The 20,236-nt window shown below is 38.9% G+C and overlaps 1 protein-coding gene across 1 annotated transcript; it reads left to right on the top strand.

Annotated features, from left to right (window-relative positions):
- Nucleotides 1–326: 326 nt before the first annotated feature.
- Nucleotides 327–20,236, top strand: LOC139457015 (uncharacterized). Its single transcript, XM_071238469.1, has 7 exons — nt 327–396; nt 1,425–1,721; nt 7,523–7,819; nt 8,194–8,514; nt 9,588–9,703; nt 18,283–18,532; nt 19,659–20,236. The coding sequence occupies exons 1-7, from the start codon at nt 327–329 to the stop codon at nt 19,775–19,777; spliced, it is 1,470 nt and encodes a 489-aa protein (XP_071094570.1). The 3' UTR covers nt 19,778–20,236.

The raw sequence follows: 20,236 nt of genomic DNA, 5'->3' as shown, positions 1-20,236 counted from the left end.
AAATGTACCTATGTGTAACTGTTATTGAACCCATTGTGTCCGTCACCATGCCTTCCTTATAAACGTTTGTTATAGCCATATATAGTCATCACTTGAGAGAACTGTTGCTAACAGTATATTTTTATTAACCTGGCGTTTACACTATATTTGACTTTTATATTGGTCAAGAGGCCGACCACATGATCGCAAAACTGACTTTCGTTTGAATGACACATTTAACGACCATACGCTTTTTAACGAGACTGGTTAGCGTACATACACCGAACCAACACATGTAATTATATAAACAGTGTTATATATTCGTTATATGCACCAATGTGGCAAATATGGTTCTTGAGTATGTAAATGGATATCAGTTTACAACATGCTTCGAGTACTACACAGACTCACCGATGGGTAACTGTAATAGTAGAACAATTAATTGAAATATAACATGGAAGTCAATTACGTCATGATGTCTCGACACATATTTTCGACTCTATATGACGCGTCGAACGTCTTGCTCATAGACCTGCTGCTCTTATACGGTTTCGTACGGTTTAGTCGGAGATTCTGCGCAGTCCGGGTATTTGGGATGCGGTTGGCTGTGGTCGTCCTTTCACGTAGGTGGCGCAGTCGGATGTTGCGATCTTTGGTCGGGGGTGGTTACTCTTGGTCGACCCATGCTGTTGTATTCAATCCCATAGCCTTGTGATGGTGCTGGTCGCTACATTGAAAACCCTGGCTACAGCTGATCGGGATTCTCCTGCCTGCAAGCAGCCTATGACGTTGTTTCTTTGCATTTCTGTTATTCTTGGCATGTTGTTGAACCTGTCACTGTGCGATTGACGCAGATGCCAGGCAACCACAAACCCTGCACTTAAATACCGTTCATAGTGCTGCTGCACGTGCAGTACGTGCAGCTCCATAGCCGTTCTTTTAATGCACTGGGTGCGTTTTTCCGAATCGTACGTATTTCCCGACTAATGATTTGCATGTCCTTGTTATGGAACTGAAACTTACAAATATAGCACCTCTTGGTCCGCTCATTGCTATTTCATTGTTTGTTTTTCGTTTCTTTTTTAAGTGTATATGTCACAATGCTTAATTGAAGTTGTAACTCGTTTTTTTGCAGGTGAAGCTGATATTTAACATCTACATTCTATTCATCGCATGGTTAATGCATCTATCAAACTGTAAGTTATGAAATCGTAAAACAATTTTTTCTTTAGACAATAATTATTACACTTATGTGTGGCCTATCATCAACACGCGAATATGACTGATGTCTGACAATTAATATTTGTAATGTATATATCTGTTGTGAAAGAAAATAGGTATGTTAGTTTGATTAACTTTTATATGTGCTATGACTGTAAACCTTAAACCTACATTGATTCCTGGGATAGTATGACATTTCTGATATTTCTCTCTGTTCTCTACAGGCACAGTTCGGCTCATCTGTCCTGACATCTCCTACCTTGATGTTTCTGCACAGTTGACCTGCTTGTCTTCCGAACCCTTTACCAATCATATACATGCAGGACCTGGGGCACTGAAGGCCCCAGCATGCGAAGCATCATTGTCTGGCTGCACAACTGTGAAAGGGTTCAATGCAAACATCATCAACGCAACTCATACTAATCTGAGGATACTGAACGTAGAACAGCCGCATGAAGGCACATGGACATGTAAAGATGGCGCATCGAGTGAAAGTGCTTCTTGTAATCTTCAGGTCGCAAGTAAGTAGACCATCCATGGATTCTGGATAATGCTCTAAAATTCACTGATTGATAACATGATCCCAATATTGAGATAATATATTATATTAATACTGATTGCCTGATCACTTTCCTTCTAAGCGTGAGAATAAGGGAAATATTTAAATTAAACCCAATGCCGCTCTATAAATTTCTCAATATAGCTGTTAAAATATAAAAGGAACTCTGGAAACTGTTTCGTCAGATAATCGTCAGAAAACTACATTTCCTTCAATTTGAAGTTTTGAATGAAAGATTTCACCCAATTTCAGTATATCTACAGTGGTTTCATAGATATGTGTGTGAATATAAAATGTATTTACTTACACTGTGGTATGCCCAATCAATTTCAAGCTTGATATAATCTCGCCCAAAACTTGATAACAATAAAGTCAACACAGATTTGGCTACTTTCATCAATTCAAAAGAGGCACTGATGACAACCAGTGTTGCGATTATTACTGGTCATTCACAGTCAAAAGTAAACATATATAGCTTATACGTTATATTCTCAACTTACAACCTCTCCTGGCAGTGTCTCACCAAAAGACGTTGGAAAATGCCTGGTGCTCGGCATTAAGGAATAAAACAAGGAAGAGTCAGCTAAGGGTCAATGAACTGTATCTGAGTATAGTGTCCGTGTTAAAATGCGACGCGATGCATTACTGGGCTAGCACTTTAGAACGTGCATGATATGTAGCTACAAACACAATGCATGCACGTATAAATAAAGTAATGTTGAATGTTCCTTTTCACCCCATTTCACCTCAACTCATTGTGACCTTTGCTCATGAAATGGGCTAAAAAATCAAAAGCGTTCAGAACTGGCTGTTATGTCCGTATCTGTACTGTTTTTTTTCCCGAACAGTTGTCTCTTGTGTTGATAACTTAAAGGATGACACCCTAAAATACCTAATACTCAGCATGTAGATATGTAGACCCTATATGTATTGTATTGTCCTGTATAAAGAGAGGAAGGGGGTGTCGTGTTGCCTAAAGGTTAAAGCGTTCGCTCGTCAAATCGTAGACGCGGGTTCGATTCCCCACATGGGTACATTGTGTGAAGAACAATTATGGTGTCCCCCACCTTGATATTGTTTGAACATAGTAAAATCATACTCACTCCCTCACTCACTCACTATCTCACTAATAAAGAGGCGAAACTGACCTGCTTCCTGACTTAAGTGATGTCTATGACATCACTTAAGCTATTCAAAAACGGTTATGTGAGTAATATAAACATGACGAAAGAAGAATCGTGTTTATTCCTTTTAAGACGTCAATTAAATTATCGTATGTGTGGCTTTATCTATACATTGGATGTAAATGTAAACATGTTAATGAAGTTTTTATGTCGTGTATCTGCCGGAAATCCATTGTTCCTCTGTCATGGTTTCACACTGTAACATGACACATCACAACAGACAAAAACGGTGCATGCCAAAAAGTGTTCCTGGTGTAAATACATGTATTTAGGGGAGAGTAGTGGATGATAGGGAGGGTTTGACTTTAATAATTAACATGTTGTAAAAGAGTCTCACTGTTTCAAATTCTAAGGCATTGCATACTCTTTTATATACACATAATGTTTTCCTATACTGTCATTTACCCGGTGAGGGATGAAGACGTAGCGCTGAAATATTGTTTGTGTATACAATATCGAATACGAAGTTGTTATCCCCAATATTTCAAGTCATTACCAGCCGATACAATATAACTCCACAGTTGTAGTGTGTTATATTACTTGATTTAATTATGCTATTCAATGGACAGATATGTGAACTGAGTGGATTAATCTTGAACGCCGTGCTAAGACTCATTTCAACTCAACTTATTAATCTCGTTCAACAGCGATGTGATGATATTATTGAATCCAATTACCCATCCACACATGTGACAATGTGTCCATGCAAAGTTATAAAATAAGTAGGTGCAAAGGACCATGTTTAATATGTAACGTCCAGGCTTAACGTAACACAGCACTAACACAGCACTAGTCTAGGACAAGCCTGTAAATAATCGTCTTTTTCCGCAGTGTGTCACTCTTATGTGTGTCTGTTTTCCAGTTCTTGTTACCATTTCCTATAAATGCATTAATATATAAGTTTAAATTAAGATCACACTTCCACAGCCATGGTATTTATACAAATTACACACCCCTGAATGGTGTCTGCGCGGAAGTTTTATAATTAGAAGGAAAACTCCTCTTTTGGTTCCTGGGACCAGGCAAATAAAACGAGAACAAAGTCATAACCGTATTTGTGTATGCTGGGTTATAATGTTCAAATTGTTTAAAGGTAAATATTCATATCAATGTTCAATCCAGGTTAAGAAGTTCAGAGAGGTTTATGTTTAATTAATGCATTTTTAGTTAAACTAGTTTAAACATATTATTATTTCGACTGAAAAATGGGATCGGTAAACAAGACAACGGTTATTTTAATAAACACTCCCTATATAGAAAAAACAAAAATGTAACAGAAGGAAATTAAGGTATATACATAATAACTACACAAAATATACCTTGGTTGTCAGTTATCAACTGAAGCATAATGAACAGTGACAGGTTTTGATAGAATGATGGGATAATACGTAATATTAATCACAAGATACATATATACATAATTATATGTGAGTGTTAAGAGTATTGATCAAGTTTAAATCAACTAGAATTTGTTGTGGAAGTATGGACGTGATTTAATTCAGACGAGAGTCCTTCGCATGGGCGGAGTACTGTAGTAATAGCATATCCTTTTATACAATATAATAAATTGCTTCTAATTTGATCATAATTGCGTCTTCATAGTCGTGACCACAAGGAGAGCTTGGACTGTCAGTAATAAATCTGTCGAATGTATGTCCTTCAGGTCGCTGCACCCGAATCTGAGGCGGCAGTGGATAATTTGACAGAATCTGATTCTAACAGTTGTGTTAATGACATGTTTGTAATTATGACTGCATGATAATGTATTTCGAAAACTGAATATGAGCCAATTGATATATTTTCTTCAGATACAGTATCCCATATTGTTTGGAGGTCTTAGGAGTATTTTGCAGAGACTAGCTGGTGCTAGTAGTTGCCATTTCGTTTTCTATCAATCGAAAATTGTTCAAACCGTTTTAATAATGTTCCTTTAATACCATAAGTATCTTGTCTGATAACTAGTTGAGTTAAAATGTTTAAGATAATACAATGTACATACTCAAAACAATGTCTCGTTTTGATCTACTTTAGCGTTTTATCTGTATACACACCCACACCGTGAGTAAACTCATTAACTGCAGGGTGATAATCTCGTGATCTGTTAAAGTGACTGCACTTTATGTATTTGTACTCATTCTGATTAACTCGTTTATAAGCGTATTTCTACTTATGCTTATATCATAAAACGGAAGTCATTGTTGATTCTCTGCATTCATGGCTAATCCATCGATTTGGCGTTTTCGGCACCAACAGCAGAATCGGTGTTCGACTTTCACGGGACTATCTGATATTCTAATTTGGCTTCCCTGGCCCATATCCGCGTATAATCCGACTCGCTTCTCAGTATAATACACCCCTATCAAATCCGAAGCAACAAATTGTTAATATAATTACACACGCAGGTTAATGGTGAGTCCGGTGTGTCCATCTAAAACAGCACCATGCATATTTGTTCAGACATATGCCGATGTGTTATGCGTGAAACAGTAGATAGACTGTAAATTCATTTGGCAGCATGAGCAGCATACTGATACAATGCAGTGTAATATTATATAAGCTACAGTGTCATATGGAGGGCATATTAACCGAGTGGCAATTAATCTGACTAAATGAAGAAACAAAATATTATTTATGCTCTTCATGTATTTCTACTTCGGTCAACTTCGATATGTTTACCGCTGTATGACAATATCGTTGTTGACATCAAGTATGATGGAATGAAAAATGAAACGTTTCCTTAATAAAAACGTAACATTGCATTTATCAATGTGAAGGAAATGTAATCCGTGCGTGCATGATAGTTATGTAGCATAAGGTGAACATGACCCGTGTACCAGTGTTATTAACATATATGTTTGTCGCTGGAGGGACCTACTGTCTAAATTTGCACTTGTCGATTCGTACGTAACGCCACAGTAGGTACGTCAGGTGATACGTCAGAGCAATATCCAGTAATTTATCAACGTATTACTGCTTCTTCGTGGACATCCGTTTTTAGGATGATCCTTCCGAATAAACTTAAACGAAATGATACATACCATCCTCGATCATCAGTGGCAGCATTCGGAACATTCTTCACGAAGAAATTCGGTCAAACATTTGTGGAAATTGTATGCACTTAAACAAACAAAGACTACGAATAGAAAGTAAACCCAGATCGGCAACAGTACATTAATAGTAAATGGTTTGGACAGAACAAACCACTGTAAAACGACAAAGTCAAACACAGGATATTGTATCTAACACTGTTGAACACAGATTGAAAATACTGATGTCTTTGAAGAAATTTCACATGATTATTTGTAATCAAAGCGAATGGGGAATTGGTGAAAGTCACTATACCAGGAGAGAAGCATGCAGCACGTGCAGTTCATTTTGCCAAACTTGGCTATAAATTGCGTTCGACAATAATGCAACAGTCAGTTCAAATCATCATGGGTCGTGTTCAAAGTTAAATCCAAGAAATGTGGAATCAAGCTACCACATTGCTGTAGGATGGCAGATCAGATATGCCATTGGTAGCCCTTTGGGTATTCCAAAAGGATCTATCTAGCCGTTGGATTGGGTTCCAACAGACATATTCTGTGAGTGATCGTCCTCAATCAGGTCTCTCCAAAACCTCCACAAGACAGGTTGACCAGTAGGTGCGTGGTGACAACCCACGGAACAGACACCCCACAGACATTTCATTATCTGCCAGCTGACATTAGACAGCAGGTACACGTTTATCAGTATCAACAGTTCTAGGCTACAATGGGCTAGACACAATCTGTAATACTCACAGGTTGTCAAAAGTACTTTTTTCGGATGAGTCTGTTTCAATTTGCTGTACAAAGATGTCGAGACACCTGTTTACCGACGCACAGGTGAACGTTACACAGACGCTGCAATTGTGGAGCAGATTCGGTTTGGCAGTGCTGTCCTTCATGGTCTGGGATGTCATTAGCAATTAATGCTAAGATGGACCTCTTCATGTGCAAGGCACCATGACGGCCGGAAATACAGACACAACATCATTACGCCCCTTATGTTACCGTTTCTTTGGAGTATAAGAGGTTGACCAGTGTTGATGTTTATATACATATTGATGCTTAGTAGAGGTCATCCGTGTGGACTCCGTGTTACAATATAAGTTCCCAGCAGCTTAAGCTTGTAAATGGAGAATAGACGGATGGGGTGGTCAGGCTCTTTGACTTGGTTAATTGCATCTCAGCGTATTCCAATTGCATGGTTCATGGTCATGATTTCAATCACTGGACTGCCTGGTCCAGACCCGATTATTTACTGACTGCCGAAATATAGCTAGAATATTTCTGAGTGCCGCCTTAAAACACAAACAAAAGATCTTAGAAGAGGTATTTGCTTTGAAAATGATTTAATAATGCATTGTATGCACACATCATATACACACCAAGGCGATAGGTCAGCTATTTCGACCTTAAACCTCTGATAATCTCAATATATCAATAGCCATGTTTCATTATATAATATGTTTTGAAGATGTGTCAATGGAATATTTGAACCTTCTTCGATATATTCAATTTATGTTACCATTTTAAGGTGGTATGTAATGTTTCAGAGACACCAACATGCAACATCACCAGTAAGGAGGACACTGATGTACTTGCCCAGTACCAGGCGCTGACACTCACAGTGGACGTACGAGACTACTACTGTTCCACAGCCCTCACCTTCTCACTCCAGACCGGGAATGTGACAACACTGCTGATGGAAGCTGACTCTGTAGCAAGTGTTTCTCACGACACTTCGTCAGTGACCCTGAATGTGACGGACTCCAACCTGGGGATTGTAGGACTGGTATTTAACTGTCACAATTATATGTGGAATCTAACTTGTGAAGGCGTGACCAAACTCGGTGAGTTTTACATTATATCAAAGAAGCACACAACCTATTTGAGTGAGTGAAGCTGAACGGAGCAAAGAATGCCTTAACACAGTGAAATTGATAATACATACGTCAGCATCGCAGAGCATTCATGATATATATTGACAAATCTGAAGGCTTTAGTGGATGACACTAAACGCCATGATTTCCGTGAACAGATATGTAAGTGCATTCATCATATATATTGGGATGTTAACACTTGAAATCAGTGTATTCCCATGCACGCATTTCTCAAAAGGCCGTTATGGTCGTTCTTTCCACACAGAAATGATGTGATAGTTTCTACATAATATATTGTCTATAATACAATCATCGTTTCTAAATGTACCCCTTTCGCCTAACAGTTCCAAAGATTCCGACATGCAACATCACCAGTGACAAGGACACTGAGACGCTGACCCTGTATGAGGAAGTGACACTAACAGTGGACATTGCTGCCTACTACAACATACGAGGATCCTACTGTTCTGTAGATTCAGACTTCACACTACAGACCGGGGATGTCACACAATTACTGAATGTTGCTGGAACTGGGACTGGTCGTGATCTTTCACCATTAACCTTCAATGTGACCGGAACACACTTGGGTGGTGTAAGGCTGATATTCAACTGTCAACACAAACACTGGAATCTCACCTGTGAGGGAGTAGGGGAACTCAATAACAGTAAGTTTTGTATAATTCTTGAGTGGCTACTACTAACACCACATGCATATATATGTAGTGTATATGGATATCTCATTTGCGCAGAAATAATGATTAAAGTCCGAAAACGCATGGAATGATACACACTTTACCAACTGGTTTGTCTGAAGTGGTAAACTGTTCTTATGTTCCAATGTTCTTATCTGAAATACTGAATAAACTATGCATGCATATTTAGTGGTATTGATTTGTTTGTATGTCTGTTGTCCAGTGGACAGTGTCCCAGTGTCTCCCCAGAGCACACAGTGTTTGTTAATAACCTTTACGTAGGGGAGGAGATTATGTTTGTTTGTTTGTTTATTGTTTAACGCCGCACCAAGCAGCATTCCAGTTATATCGCGACAGTCTGTAAATAATCATATATGGACCCAACAGTTCAGTGATTGACAACATCGATCCACACAACTTGAAAAAGATGGCAGGCACCAGCCAAGTCAGCGAGCCTGACCAGTGGCCACTAACAACACGCATGGGATCTTTACTGGGGTAGTTTGATTTCAATCCATGTCAATATATCAATGGTTATACGACAGGGACATATCATTTAAACATGAAGGGTAAATTGTTAATGTCAGTATATTGTCAATGTCTACTTTGGTGTTCCGGTAAACACTACTGTTGTGCGAGTACTCGCATATTGTCAATGTATTCGTCAATGTATATTATAGAAATGAGAGTTCAATCCCCCAAAACACGCAACCTGCATGAGGTGGACGCGTGCCCCAATTCCTGCATATGGCGGCGGCTGGGCCGCGGTGATTTATACAATGTACACGAGACATATTCTCGTAGTGTAGAAATCGATTAAGGGTATTGTAATCTGACGTTTAACAGTCGCCAACTCGTGAGATTTTCATTCTCCATGTCAACATGTTGTTACAGTCATTATTCACGGCAGTAGTATGCGCATGCAGTTTGGCTTTGTGTCTGTTTTTAACAAATGCAACTTCTGTATTGTTAATTAAGGAGGTGTATCTAACTATGACTTAAACGCCTTTATAACGTTGCAGAAACCAAAACAGCTGCTGTCCCAGGAAACGTTGGACTAACCACAGCCTCCACTCTAATTATTGCTGCCTGCGTTGTTGTTGCGATAGTGTGTTTCATCATCGTCGTCATCATCATCGCGTTTGTCGTCAAAAGAAAACAGGTAACTCGAATAAAACCACAGTCATCGCTTAAGCCTTCTTCCCCTCCGTACATAACTGTAGGGACACCCGGAGGTTCAGATTATGCTACCGTGGAGCTGAATGATGCTCCAAGTGGATCAAAGATCATAACTGTAATAGATGCAGCAGGTTGTGCATGTACAGGGGATTTCAAAGCTAAAAACAGATCTTGTTCGCTGACGAAGGATGAATCTAACGAGATATCGTTACCTGCAACATCCACAGACAATCCTAAGAATCATCTCAGTGTAGTCGTACAGCACATTATTCCCGAAGATACAAGTCAAATCAATGAGCTCTATGCCTCTATTAACAAAACGAAGGACATGGCAGTGCATAATGATGACACAGCAATCTGACAAGTTGTTTTATATTTGGCGAATATTTGAATAACCTTATCATATTTTCGGATGTTTTCGGAAGTTTTTGTTTTAAGTTGCGTTTGTTTCTAAACTGATTTTCTGTTAACATGTGCGGAACCACCCCAAGAGGTCATTCATTTTCTCGTTAACAAGTCACAGTCATGGAACAATTTGCCTAATATTTTACACGCATAATTACCAGAGTGTAGGGACAGGCACTATTGAGGTTTCGAATGTGCTACGTTGTCAGGTATGATTTGCACAGGAATGCGTTGTGATTTCTTTAAGAAGTTCAACAAAGCATCAATCTATGCGTAAGTCTATCAACTTAACCTCAAATAAGATTATGTCTTACTGATCAAGTTAGCCATGAAAAATAGCGTTAATGTCCATTGTTACCATCGTGACCTGGGTATGCTATTTATGACAAACGTATGTTCATTTCTGATCTTCGTAATATGAGGGTAACGCTTTTGTACAGGGCATTATCGTTTGCAGCAGCCCTTTATCTTCCAGTAACTTCCCGACGAAGGAGGGCAGTTGAAAAGACCGAGGTCTTCTGCAAGTCATAATGCCCTGAAAAATAGCATTACCGTTATTATAGCTAAAATGGATGGAATTTGATACAAACCAGATGATGTCACTATTGAACCTGACGTCACCTATCCCTATCCTATGACGACACCTAACAACGGGCGTGATTATGGTCTGTCGTCAAGAAATATGAGGGCATTATCAAGTTACAGTGGCCCACTCATTTTTGATAACATGCGGGCGGTTTAATGATAATTCCATCCATTTTATAATATAAGTTAACCTGTGTCATTTATTTTCTGAAATAAGCAGTTAATCTGTGCATACCATGCCATTATCCATTCATATTAATTTTGTTTGGATGTTTAATTTGACATAGCCACAATCACTGTCTGCTGGTAGCCTGCAAGCAATGGCTGGCTTACCTGATTAAAAGCGGGACTGTGGTTAAAGCGTTCGATTTGTCTTGTGAAGTTCATTGCTAAAACCGGCATAAATGGAAATTCACTGATTCATTCACTCAACCGTGTTACTTCATCTATGTTTCAATGTACCAGTAAGCAAGTTGATAGACATACAAACAGTTCTCAAAATCTTCCCCCACTATGTTGTCTTAGATGGAGATTTATAAGTTATATTTTATTATGTTTATTACATTTATTCAGGAACTACCCAAAAGCTCATTCAATTACTTCAGTCCTGAATGTAACTTGTATTGCTCCATGTACGATTCACAACACCGATCCAAATATGAGAGAAGAAAAAAAATAATGTTTTCATGACATCAATGATTTACTTGTGGGGAATCACCATAATGTGTTGTAGGTAGGAGAGGTGTTTGAGATAGGATGGTTTCTATAACATGAGGAGCTGAACACTTAAATGTCCCTTCATGATGCATTTAATTCATTTCATCAAACATGTCCAGCAAGTAATGAATCATTGTATGTCAATATTGAAGACAATTGTTGTTTTGCGTATATGTTGCTTCGCCACTGTATATGAAAGAGATTTCAGTTGGAACTATATTGGCTACTGTCACTGTCCGACTGACACATCACTTACCCTGTGACGTAATAAATATTAATGCGCGCATTCCATGAAAACTCGCAATGCTTCGGTAATGTTTGTGAGAGAGGGAAAGCGATTTTGAAGCACAGATTTAAAGAATGACACTATATGATAAAGAGGTTATCACGCTTGTGTGTATGGGGATGTTTGGCCAAGGCTCACTAAATACAATGTTTATTCCTAATACAGGATATTTACCAACCTCTATGCATGTCAATATTGTGGACTATTATTGGACATCCCTGATAACATAACAATAACATACTGTTTATCAGAGGATAAAAATTTTCCTCCAGGTAAAATGACTCATCATATCCTATTCTGGCTAATATGACTGTGCCACATTAATGAATCATATCGCTCGTGTTGTGTACATAGGTACGTATATGGGCATTCATATCCTGTGTTGTCAAGGTATATTGTTCATGTTGTACATGCACATCATGCGTTGTCAAGACAGGCTAGAAATACATCTGTCATACCTCCATGTGAGAATAGCGAGATCGTGATCCTGATAAAATACTGTGTTTCCCGACTTGGAGGGAAATATATTTCTCAGCGGGAAAATAAATATCTTATACCCCGCCGCGAGCAAGACAGGCTGCATGTGGATTTCTGAGAGAGAGAGAGAAAGAGAGAGAGAGAGAGAGGAGGATGTATATGTGTGTATGTGTGTGGCTGTTTGTGCTGGTCCGGACGAATGCCGAGTTAATAGTTCAATCCCACTGAGATACCATGCCGCAGTTAGACACGAAAACGAAAACCAGATGCAATATACTGACCCCGAGCCGACCAGTGCTTGTTTTGGGCCTTAAATGCCTCGCTCCAGGTAGCATAACAACAAGTACCATATTTGAAGTATTTTGGTAAGGCATAAAGGGACTGAAACAAGGATTGGTCGGTTCAGAGTCAGTATGCTGTGTCTTTGTTGGGTATTCATGTAAACTGTGGCATGGTATCTCGGTATGCTAGTACTACAAATCGGCATCAGTCGGGACTAGCACAAGCAGCCACACACAAACACACACACACACACACACACACACACACACACACACACACACAAACACACACACACACACACACACACACACACACACACACACACACACACACACACACACACACACACACACACACATATATACATGTACGTCGCTATATAAGTGCAATAATCTTTGACGCGACGTTAAACCCCATTTCACCTCACTTCACATTTTGCTATGACGACCTTCCGCTCTCCGGGCTGACGCTCCATCCACTACATCACCGAGTCGGTCTTGTTGTGTAAAGAGGAACCAAATAATTCTGATTCATTTCAAGATAAACATAAGTTGTTGTTTTTTTCATTCTTTTTTTCTGGAACAAACTATGTGCATCAAAACCGCCCCTAAAGAGAGACATTATTATCTCCACATATTGATATCATAGTTCTCTTGTGTAGTCTCTGTAGAATAGCCTCACGGCAATCTACAGCTTATCTAAAGAGTTGACTTAATAGGTCCGTGGTCAGCTTCTTGGGCTGGTCTTATTATGTACCTTGATGATGTGGGACGATGTCCATTTCTTTCTGTATTGGGTTGGTTTGGCCAATACTTAATTATTTTAACCCTTGGTTTTGCTGTAATATTACTGCATGTGGTGTTAAATATTCAAAACATATTGCGTTACTAAGCACTTACTACTGTAAACAATTTAATTACAGAAAGAGACAAAAGAATCAGGAAACTGGGTTTGGATGTCAAACACATGCTACTAATCTAAGTATCACTGCTTCTGTATAACTGCCTCGCCTGTGCTGCAAAAAGCTGTTTTCTCTATGCAGAATCCTTAGAGAGATAGGACATGGAATTGCATATAGACGCAGTTTGGTAAATTTCCTTGTGTGTGTTTGTATTCTACAGCTTTCGGAGGTGTATATATGTATATAACTGATCATTTGTTTGGGGTGTAGTGTGCATCCCTTCTCTGCGTTTTACCACGTTTTCAGTCTCTGTATACAAACTGACGTTCAAAAGAAACTATACCAAGAAACATCATCTTATATTCCTTTATAATTCGGAGAATGGAAATTACATGCTGCTTGAATATTTAGCTCAAATACAACAAAACGTATCCGAAGACATAAAGTGTAAATTACCAACAAACAAAACGGGCATCTTTCTATAATTGCGTATGCAGACGTAGCACGTAATGCACGTGCTAACTGGTATACACAAATATTTTGATTCGTTAGGATTGCAGTAACCAAAACCGAACAGAAAACAGTGCCCCGTGTGTCAGCTGCACAGTGAGTGAGTGAGTAAGGTTTTACGCCGCTTTTAGCAATATTTCAGCAATATCACGGTGGGGGACACCAGAAATGGGCTTCATACATTGTACCCATGTCGGGAATCGAACCCAGGTCTTCAGCGTCACGAGCGAACGCTTTAACCACTAGGCTACCCGACCGCCCCTTCAGCAGCACAGAGAGAGAGAGGCCTTGGTATGGCCAAGCTTCAGACTACACATGACAAGATTGCAAAGACTTTCGGTTGTACCAATGCTTCCATAAGCAGGTTGATGAAACGTTCACCGCACTGGAGAGAAGAGAGCACACACGCATATGAGTGGAAGAGCGCGTGTTAACAAGCCCATTCAACGCCGTCGATTGCGTGTTGTACATCTCGGAAACAGTTTCATTCACCGCCGACATCTGCATCGACGAGTCTCGGACATCGTTTCAGTTGAGAGTGTCTTCCCCAACACTGACGTTGGCAGTTTTGGGACTGGGGACGATGCTTTTTTTTCTGATGAGGGCAAGTTTGCAGGGATCATAGTGACAGGCACATCTTAAGGCCAGTCTAGCGTCCTGACTTGGAGTGATCTCTTCTTTGTGAATGGCAACGGAGACCCGCGACGCCATATTGTGCCGTACACTGATCCATGATGCACGATGTGTACATAAACGCTAATATATTTTATTTAAATCCAAAGTTTACTGCCCTTTGCAGAGACTTTACATACTGTCGGTGGACATTGTGGCTCGTCACATTTGCCCTACCTGTGTCTTGGGTCACTGTCACTTGAAGTGGTTCGGCGTTTTTTTCTTGAGGCTTTTTTTTTCACAACACGAAAAAGCACCACTGTAATTAATATGTTTATATCTTTTGAGCATGCAGCATGTTTAGGATTTTCGTCAACGGTTAATCGAAGTAATGGTATAGTTTATTGTGGACGTCAGTGTGTATAGAGTCTGTAAACCAATGCTTTCCCTGTTCGTGATGATTAATGTTTCCCTGCCTTTAACATACCTTATCTCTGAAATGCGCATTCTACTTGTTTTGGTAATCGACTGCAGGTTCTTTGCTATTTTAAATATTTAAATTAAACTGGTAAAAAAGGAATATCAGTGTAGGTAGAACACACCTGGTATTTTATGGGGGATACTATTTACAATCTTCAACGTAAGTTGTTGGTCGAAAGTGTAAATGTTGTCGGTTTCAAGAATTGATATGTGCAAGTTTAGGTTCCCGTTATGGAGGTTGTTCAAAAACAGCCCGATAGCATGCAGGTTCTCTTAGCTATGAATCTGCATTTTCTCCAGGTACGATAACATGTTATATCCTGCTCATAGCTTCCAGCTAACTTGGTTTGGCCATGTAAATATTGTACATGTGTGTACATATTTAAATGGAGGAAATTATTTTTGCAAACTGAAACACCTTTGGAATTCAGCTTTAAAGTTGGTTCCAAGCAACCTATATTGGAGGAAGGAGGCTACTTTTTTTAATCCAGTGGTCATGCTCGTTGTCTATTAGTTGATTATTAACCTCGAAGGTGTGGATTGTCACATCTTAAGTCGATCACTGAACTATCCGTTCCAGACTTCTAAGTTGTGTTTGTTTGTTGTTTAATGGCACAATTAGTAATATTCCAGCTATGACGGTGGTCTGTAAAAAAAGCCAGCCTGCCCAAACAATCCAGTGATTGATACCATGAGCATCGATCAACGCAATTGTGATATTATGACATGCATCAACCACGTCAGGGAGCCTGATCACACGATCCCGCTAGTCGCCTCTTACTACAAGCATTGTCGCCTTTTACGGCAAGCATAGGTTGCTGAAGACCTAGTTTAACCCTAATCGTCATGGGTCCGATAACAAGTAGGCGACTGTCTTGTTGCTGGAATGTTGCTGAGTGCGGCGTTTAACTTATTGTACAAAACCAAATATGAGATAGTAAATGAAACAAGACAAGCGACACTGCACTTAACTTCTTTCGTTTATTATTTATTCACTTTTTTAAATCGCACTTTTCTTTAAACTTTAATGGATACATTAGAAGGTAAATATACGTTTAGAAGATTACACCATCTCCATGGTCTAGTGGATATAGCGTCTGCTCTGAGACCCTAAGGGCGGTAGTTCGATTTTTAAAGATTATATTTCATTTTTTTTCGGACACATGCACATATTGCATATAATATGACCAATGATTACATCATACAACGGATTGAAGGTAAAATGAATTTGCAATGAATATAGTTGATCGGTCAACATTGTAAGTGATCCTTTATCAGGAATATTAAGTTTTAAATGAGTACTGATGATATGTTAAGTTATTTTCACGCATGGAATGAATGATACTTGACGGTTGTGAAGAAATCAACATTTGAATGTTGTTATATTATGTTTTTAAAACGTTGAAATAATTATATGTCTTTAAATCAGTCATAGACATAATTAAGACTTAAATAATGGAATCATAAAAATATGTCGTATTAGAACAGAAGTTCTAATGCTGGGGTTGGGAGTGGCAGCTGGGTGAGTGTGTATTTCTACTGGGGGGATTGGGTGCCTTCCTTGTCAAGTATAAAGTTTAATTCAATGAGGCGGTTTGTACCCATATGTGTTCGCTTAGGAAGATACCAGGGGTGACATTATTTCTTGCCATCCCACCCCTCGAGTGCAATATGGATTTATAATATTTCCGAATGCATATAGTATATCGCTACATGAATAATCACTTTTGCTTTGTTCAGTTATGTTGTTGTTCTTATACACATGCATGGTTCAACCTTGTGTTCACGTCAGCTTACGGGTTTACAATCATTGGGAACATATGTTGAAAATAACATGCTAGATGGTTTTATTCCTGCAACATAATATCAATCGAATAACCAATTCTCGTTTTTGATATGCTTCATGGATTCGTGTGCTATTTCCCTGATCATCAACCAAGCTATTCTTTAAAGCACACTTTGAATGTTGAATGGAGCTGAATCATGTCCTTGTTTTTAGGAAACGATACACTTTGTCAAAAACATGTACAGAAAGAGAGAATCATATGCATTGAACTAATTTGATCATTTCTTAAACACTTACTAGTTGTTTTGTGAATCCAAGCAAACTTCGTCATCAACATAACATGCATTGCCATATTGTTTCTTCAAATGTTAAGCATTGATATGACTAAATTGTTCACGATTTTGCAAATGCCATCTTTACTTTTTTGTAAAAAGCAACACACTTCTCAATGGGCTGCTACAAAGAGCAGACTGCGCGACCATTGTAGAAATAGAGAGATAGTCCATAAGAAGGTAATAATTATTGTCTCTAACATTACTGAGGATCCTTTTAACGGCTGGCTTTTTTCTTGGAATGTCCATGGTCTCCTGTCGTGTCCTCCTCTGATGCTTGTTTGGATGATTTGTGTTTCGTGAAAGGAGATATTGTGGTTAAGTGTTTCGGGAAGTTGCTTTTATACCCCATATATCCTTTGTTAATAAAGGTAAAAGGATAACCACTTCCTGAGTGTGTTGACTGACACTGCATAGCGGTACTCCTATCTTAAGTCAGCAACCAGACAATCAAGTTACGTACCTGAAATCCTGTCACATGTTAAACGAATGTTTGAATCGAAAACCAGAATCGAGTCCATACAGAGTGATCTAAATAATAAAATATGGCGGGCGCAACCACCGCTCTGATTTACACGAGCATTTAATGTTTGCAGCGTTAAGCAGCAATGACTACAGACTTTAAAGTTTGTGTTGATATACACATGTTTATTCTTATTAAAGTGTGTTAGTGTGGGGAGGTGTCACAAGAGCAACCTTTCCTTCGTTTGAGTAAAAAAAACACAAACAAGGGGACAACAGGTCGCTCTAGTGAGACTGGCGGCCGTTTTGACCAAGCTTTTTAAGGAGGGAACAACAGGCATGAGAGCGTATTAAAATTAAAACAGCATTAAGCATGCCTTAATGTTATATATTGAAGGCATATCAAAAGTTCAATCTAAGTGGATGACACAGGCAGCCTCATGAGCAAATTCTACAAGTGTTAGTTGCTATCAAAACCTTTAATCCTCAAAGTATGCCATAGTTCGGTTGTTGTTTTAAAAATCGAAAGGTCGCTCTCGTGAGACGCTCCCGTTGATATATAACCATTTAAAACAAATCTATGTAAGACTGCACTGCAAGGGTGAACATGCATAGAAATAAACATACCCAACGTACAATCGATCATGTATATATAATGCATTATATCAATGTTGATAATCTAAGCTGCATGGGGTATTTTTTGGTTTTATTTTGTCTTTGGTTAAAGCAGGTGACGGCATCACCAGACACACATACATATGCTAACGTGGATGTAACCGTGGAAGGAAAACGGAGGGAGGCAGACAGATATCCTTCTTCTGAGGACACTGTGCACCAAGCTGAGGACAATGCTGTAGTCGGCGTGGGAGGATCTGCTGGTAATTATCAACAAGGATCCGAACTGCGTATTAACCCTGTTTACATCCTTACTACTGTAGGTGACAGGCTGTCCACAACAGGGACACCGGCAGAGACAAGTGAGATGGGTGGGTTGACGCCATTGCATGACACTAGTTTGACATTCCATTTGCAAGTAGGGTTATCATGCTAATAATATATCTGCCGAATAATGGTTATAATGCAATTGTTACAGTTTGAAAATGGATTTAATGATTCACATATATGAACATATGTATATTGATCTGTACATCTAAAATATAGACAAAACTCAAGTGACTGTCAGTGTTCCTTATAATGTTGAAAAACATACACCGTCCCATATTCTACTAATACATATGTGATATCAACCTGGGTTTTACCTTGGATATGTAAGCTTAACAGAGATTGTTCTATCAGGCATCGGCGCTTCACTTGAAAGTCGTACATTTTATAGCAAATAAAAAAGTCAATGTCTCGCCCACTGTCGTGGAATTCGTTTTATACCGCAACTACTCTATTGTTTCACTGTAATGTGTCACGATTACTTCTTATTCTTTCTGGTATTTAGTGCATTCCCCTGGCTCGAATTTTGTTGAAAATGTAAAACCTCGGATTTCGGCCCTTGCGCGTTCTCTCTCTCTCTCTCTCTCTCTCTCTCTCTCTCTCTCTCTCTCTCTCTCTGGTGCATTATCGATACGGCGTCTGCTATTTGCATTATTAACATATCAAAGTGTGACTTTCTCTTTTCATACCCACCACTTGATGATGATTCGTTGTTTCTTAATTATATTATTAGTAATAATATGATTTGCGTGTATACATATGTTGGCAATTTGACACTGCACATAGCAATATTCCAGCTATATGATGTCTATATATAGCCGAGTCTGGAGCAAAGAATCCGATGATTGACATCATTGGTGTCGACTCACCCAGTTGGCTTACAGTGACACCAGGTCAACCAAGTCACGGAGCCTGACCAAGCCTCTTACAACAAGCATTTACACACATCATCCTATGAGTAACAATAACATGTTAATCCATTGTTTGTTTGAAATCGACATTATTTTACAATGATATATTTAATAAACAACATATATCCTGCATATGCAGTCTTTTTTACTTGTTGAACATTCTAAATTATAATTAAAATAAATCAATATATTTTCCAAGACACATGTTGTCCCAATGTATGATAACATTCCTCGTTGACATTTGTTTCAGGTGGTGACCACCTACATCCTGAATCGGGAGGAGAATATGTTGCTCTTGATAGAAATCTTGACCAGCATTCAAACAGTTATGAAAATCTGAGACTATATGAACAAATTGCCAACATATGAACTACTGGTATTCTGCAAAGAAACGGCAGTCTAGTTTTACACTGTTTTACAACACAAGTTATTTGACCCAGACTTTGCTTGACAATTTGCCAAATTGAGGGTACGTGTTCCTTGTATGACATAACCAAAATTGCAAAACAATCACACAGTCATAGAGAGTTCCTTATACTAATTTAGAATTAATATTCAAGATAATTTGTCACAAGTGTTTTTTTCCATCTTTCCTCAATATCAGAATGTTGAGATCTGATTGGTTCACGTGATCTTGAAAACAATACTATGTATCCTGCCTAGGAGAGAAATAATTTTCTGGGCGGGAGAATATATCCCTTATACCCCACTACAAAGAAAACATGCTGCACGTTGGTTTCTGAGCAGGAGAATAAATGCTGTATATCCTGCTACGAAGGAAAATGTTGCACGTGTTTTACGAGTCACTGAGTCATGTGACACAGCACA

The sequence above is a fragment of the Haliotis cracherodii genome, unplaced genomic scaffold (assembly GCF_022045235.1).
Source record: "Haliotis cracherodii isolate W230 unplaced genomic scaffold, xgHalCrac1.p SCAF_12, whole genome shotgun sequence".
NCBI classification, from domain to species: domain Eukaryota; kingdom Metazoa; phylum Mollusca; class Gastropoda; order Lepetellida; family Haliotidae; genus Haliotis; species Haliotis cracherodii.
The sequence above is the reverse complement of the archived record's forward strand: the minus strand, read 5'-3'. Positions and strand labels throughout refer to the sequence as shown.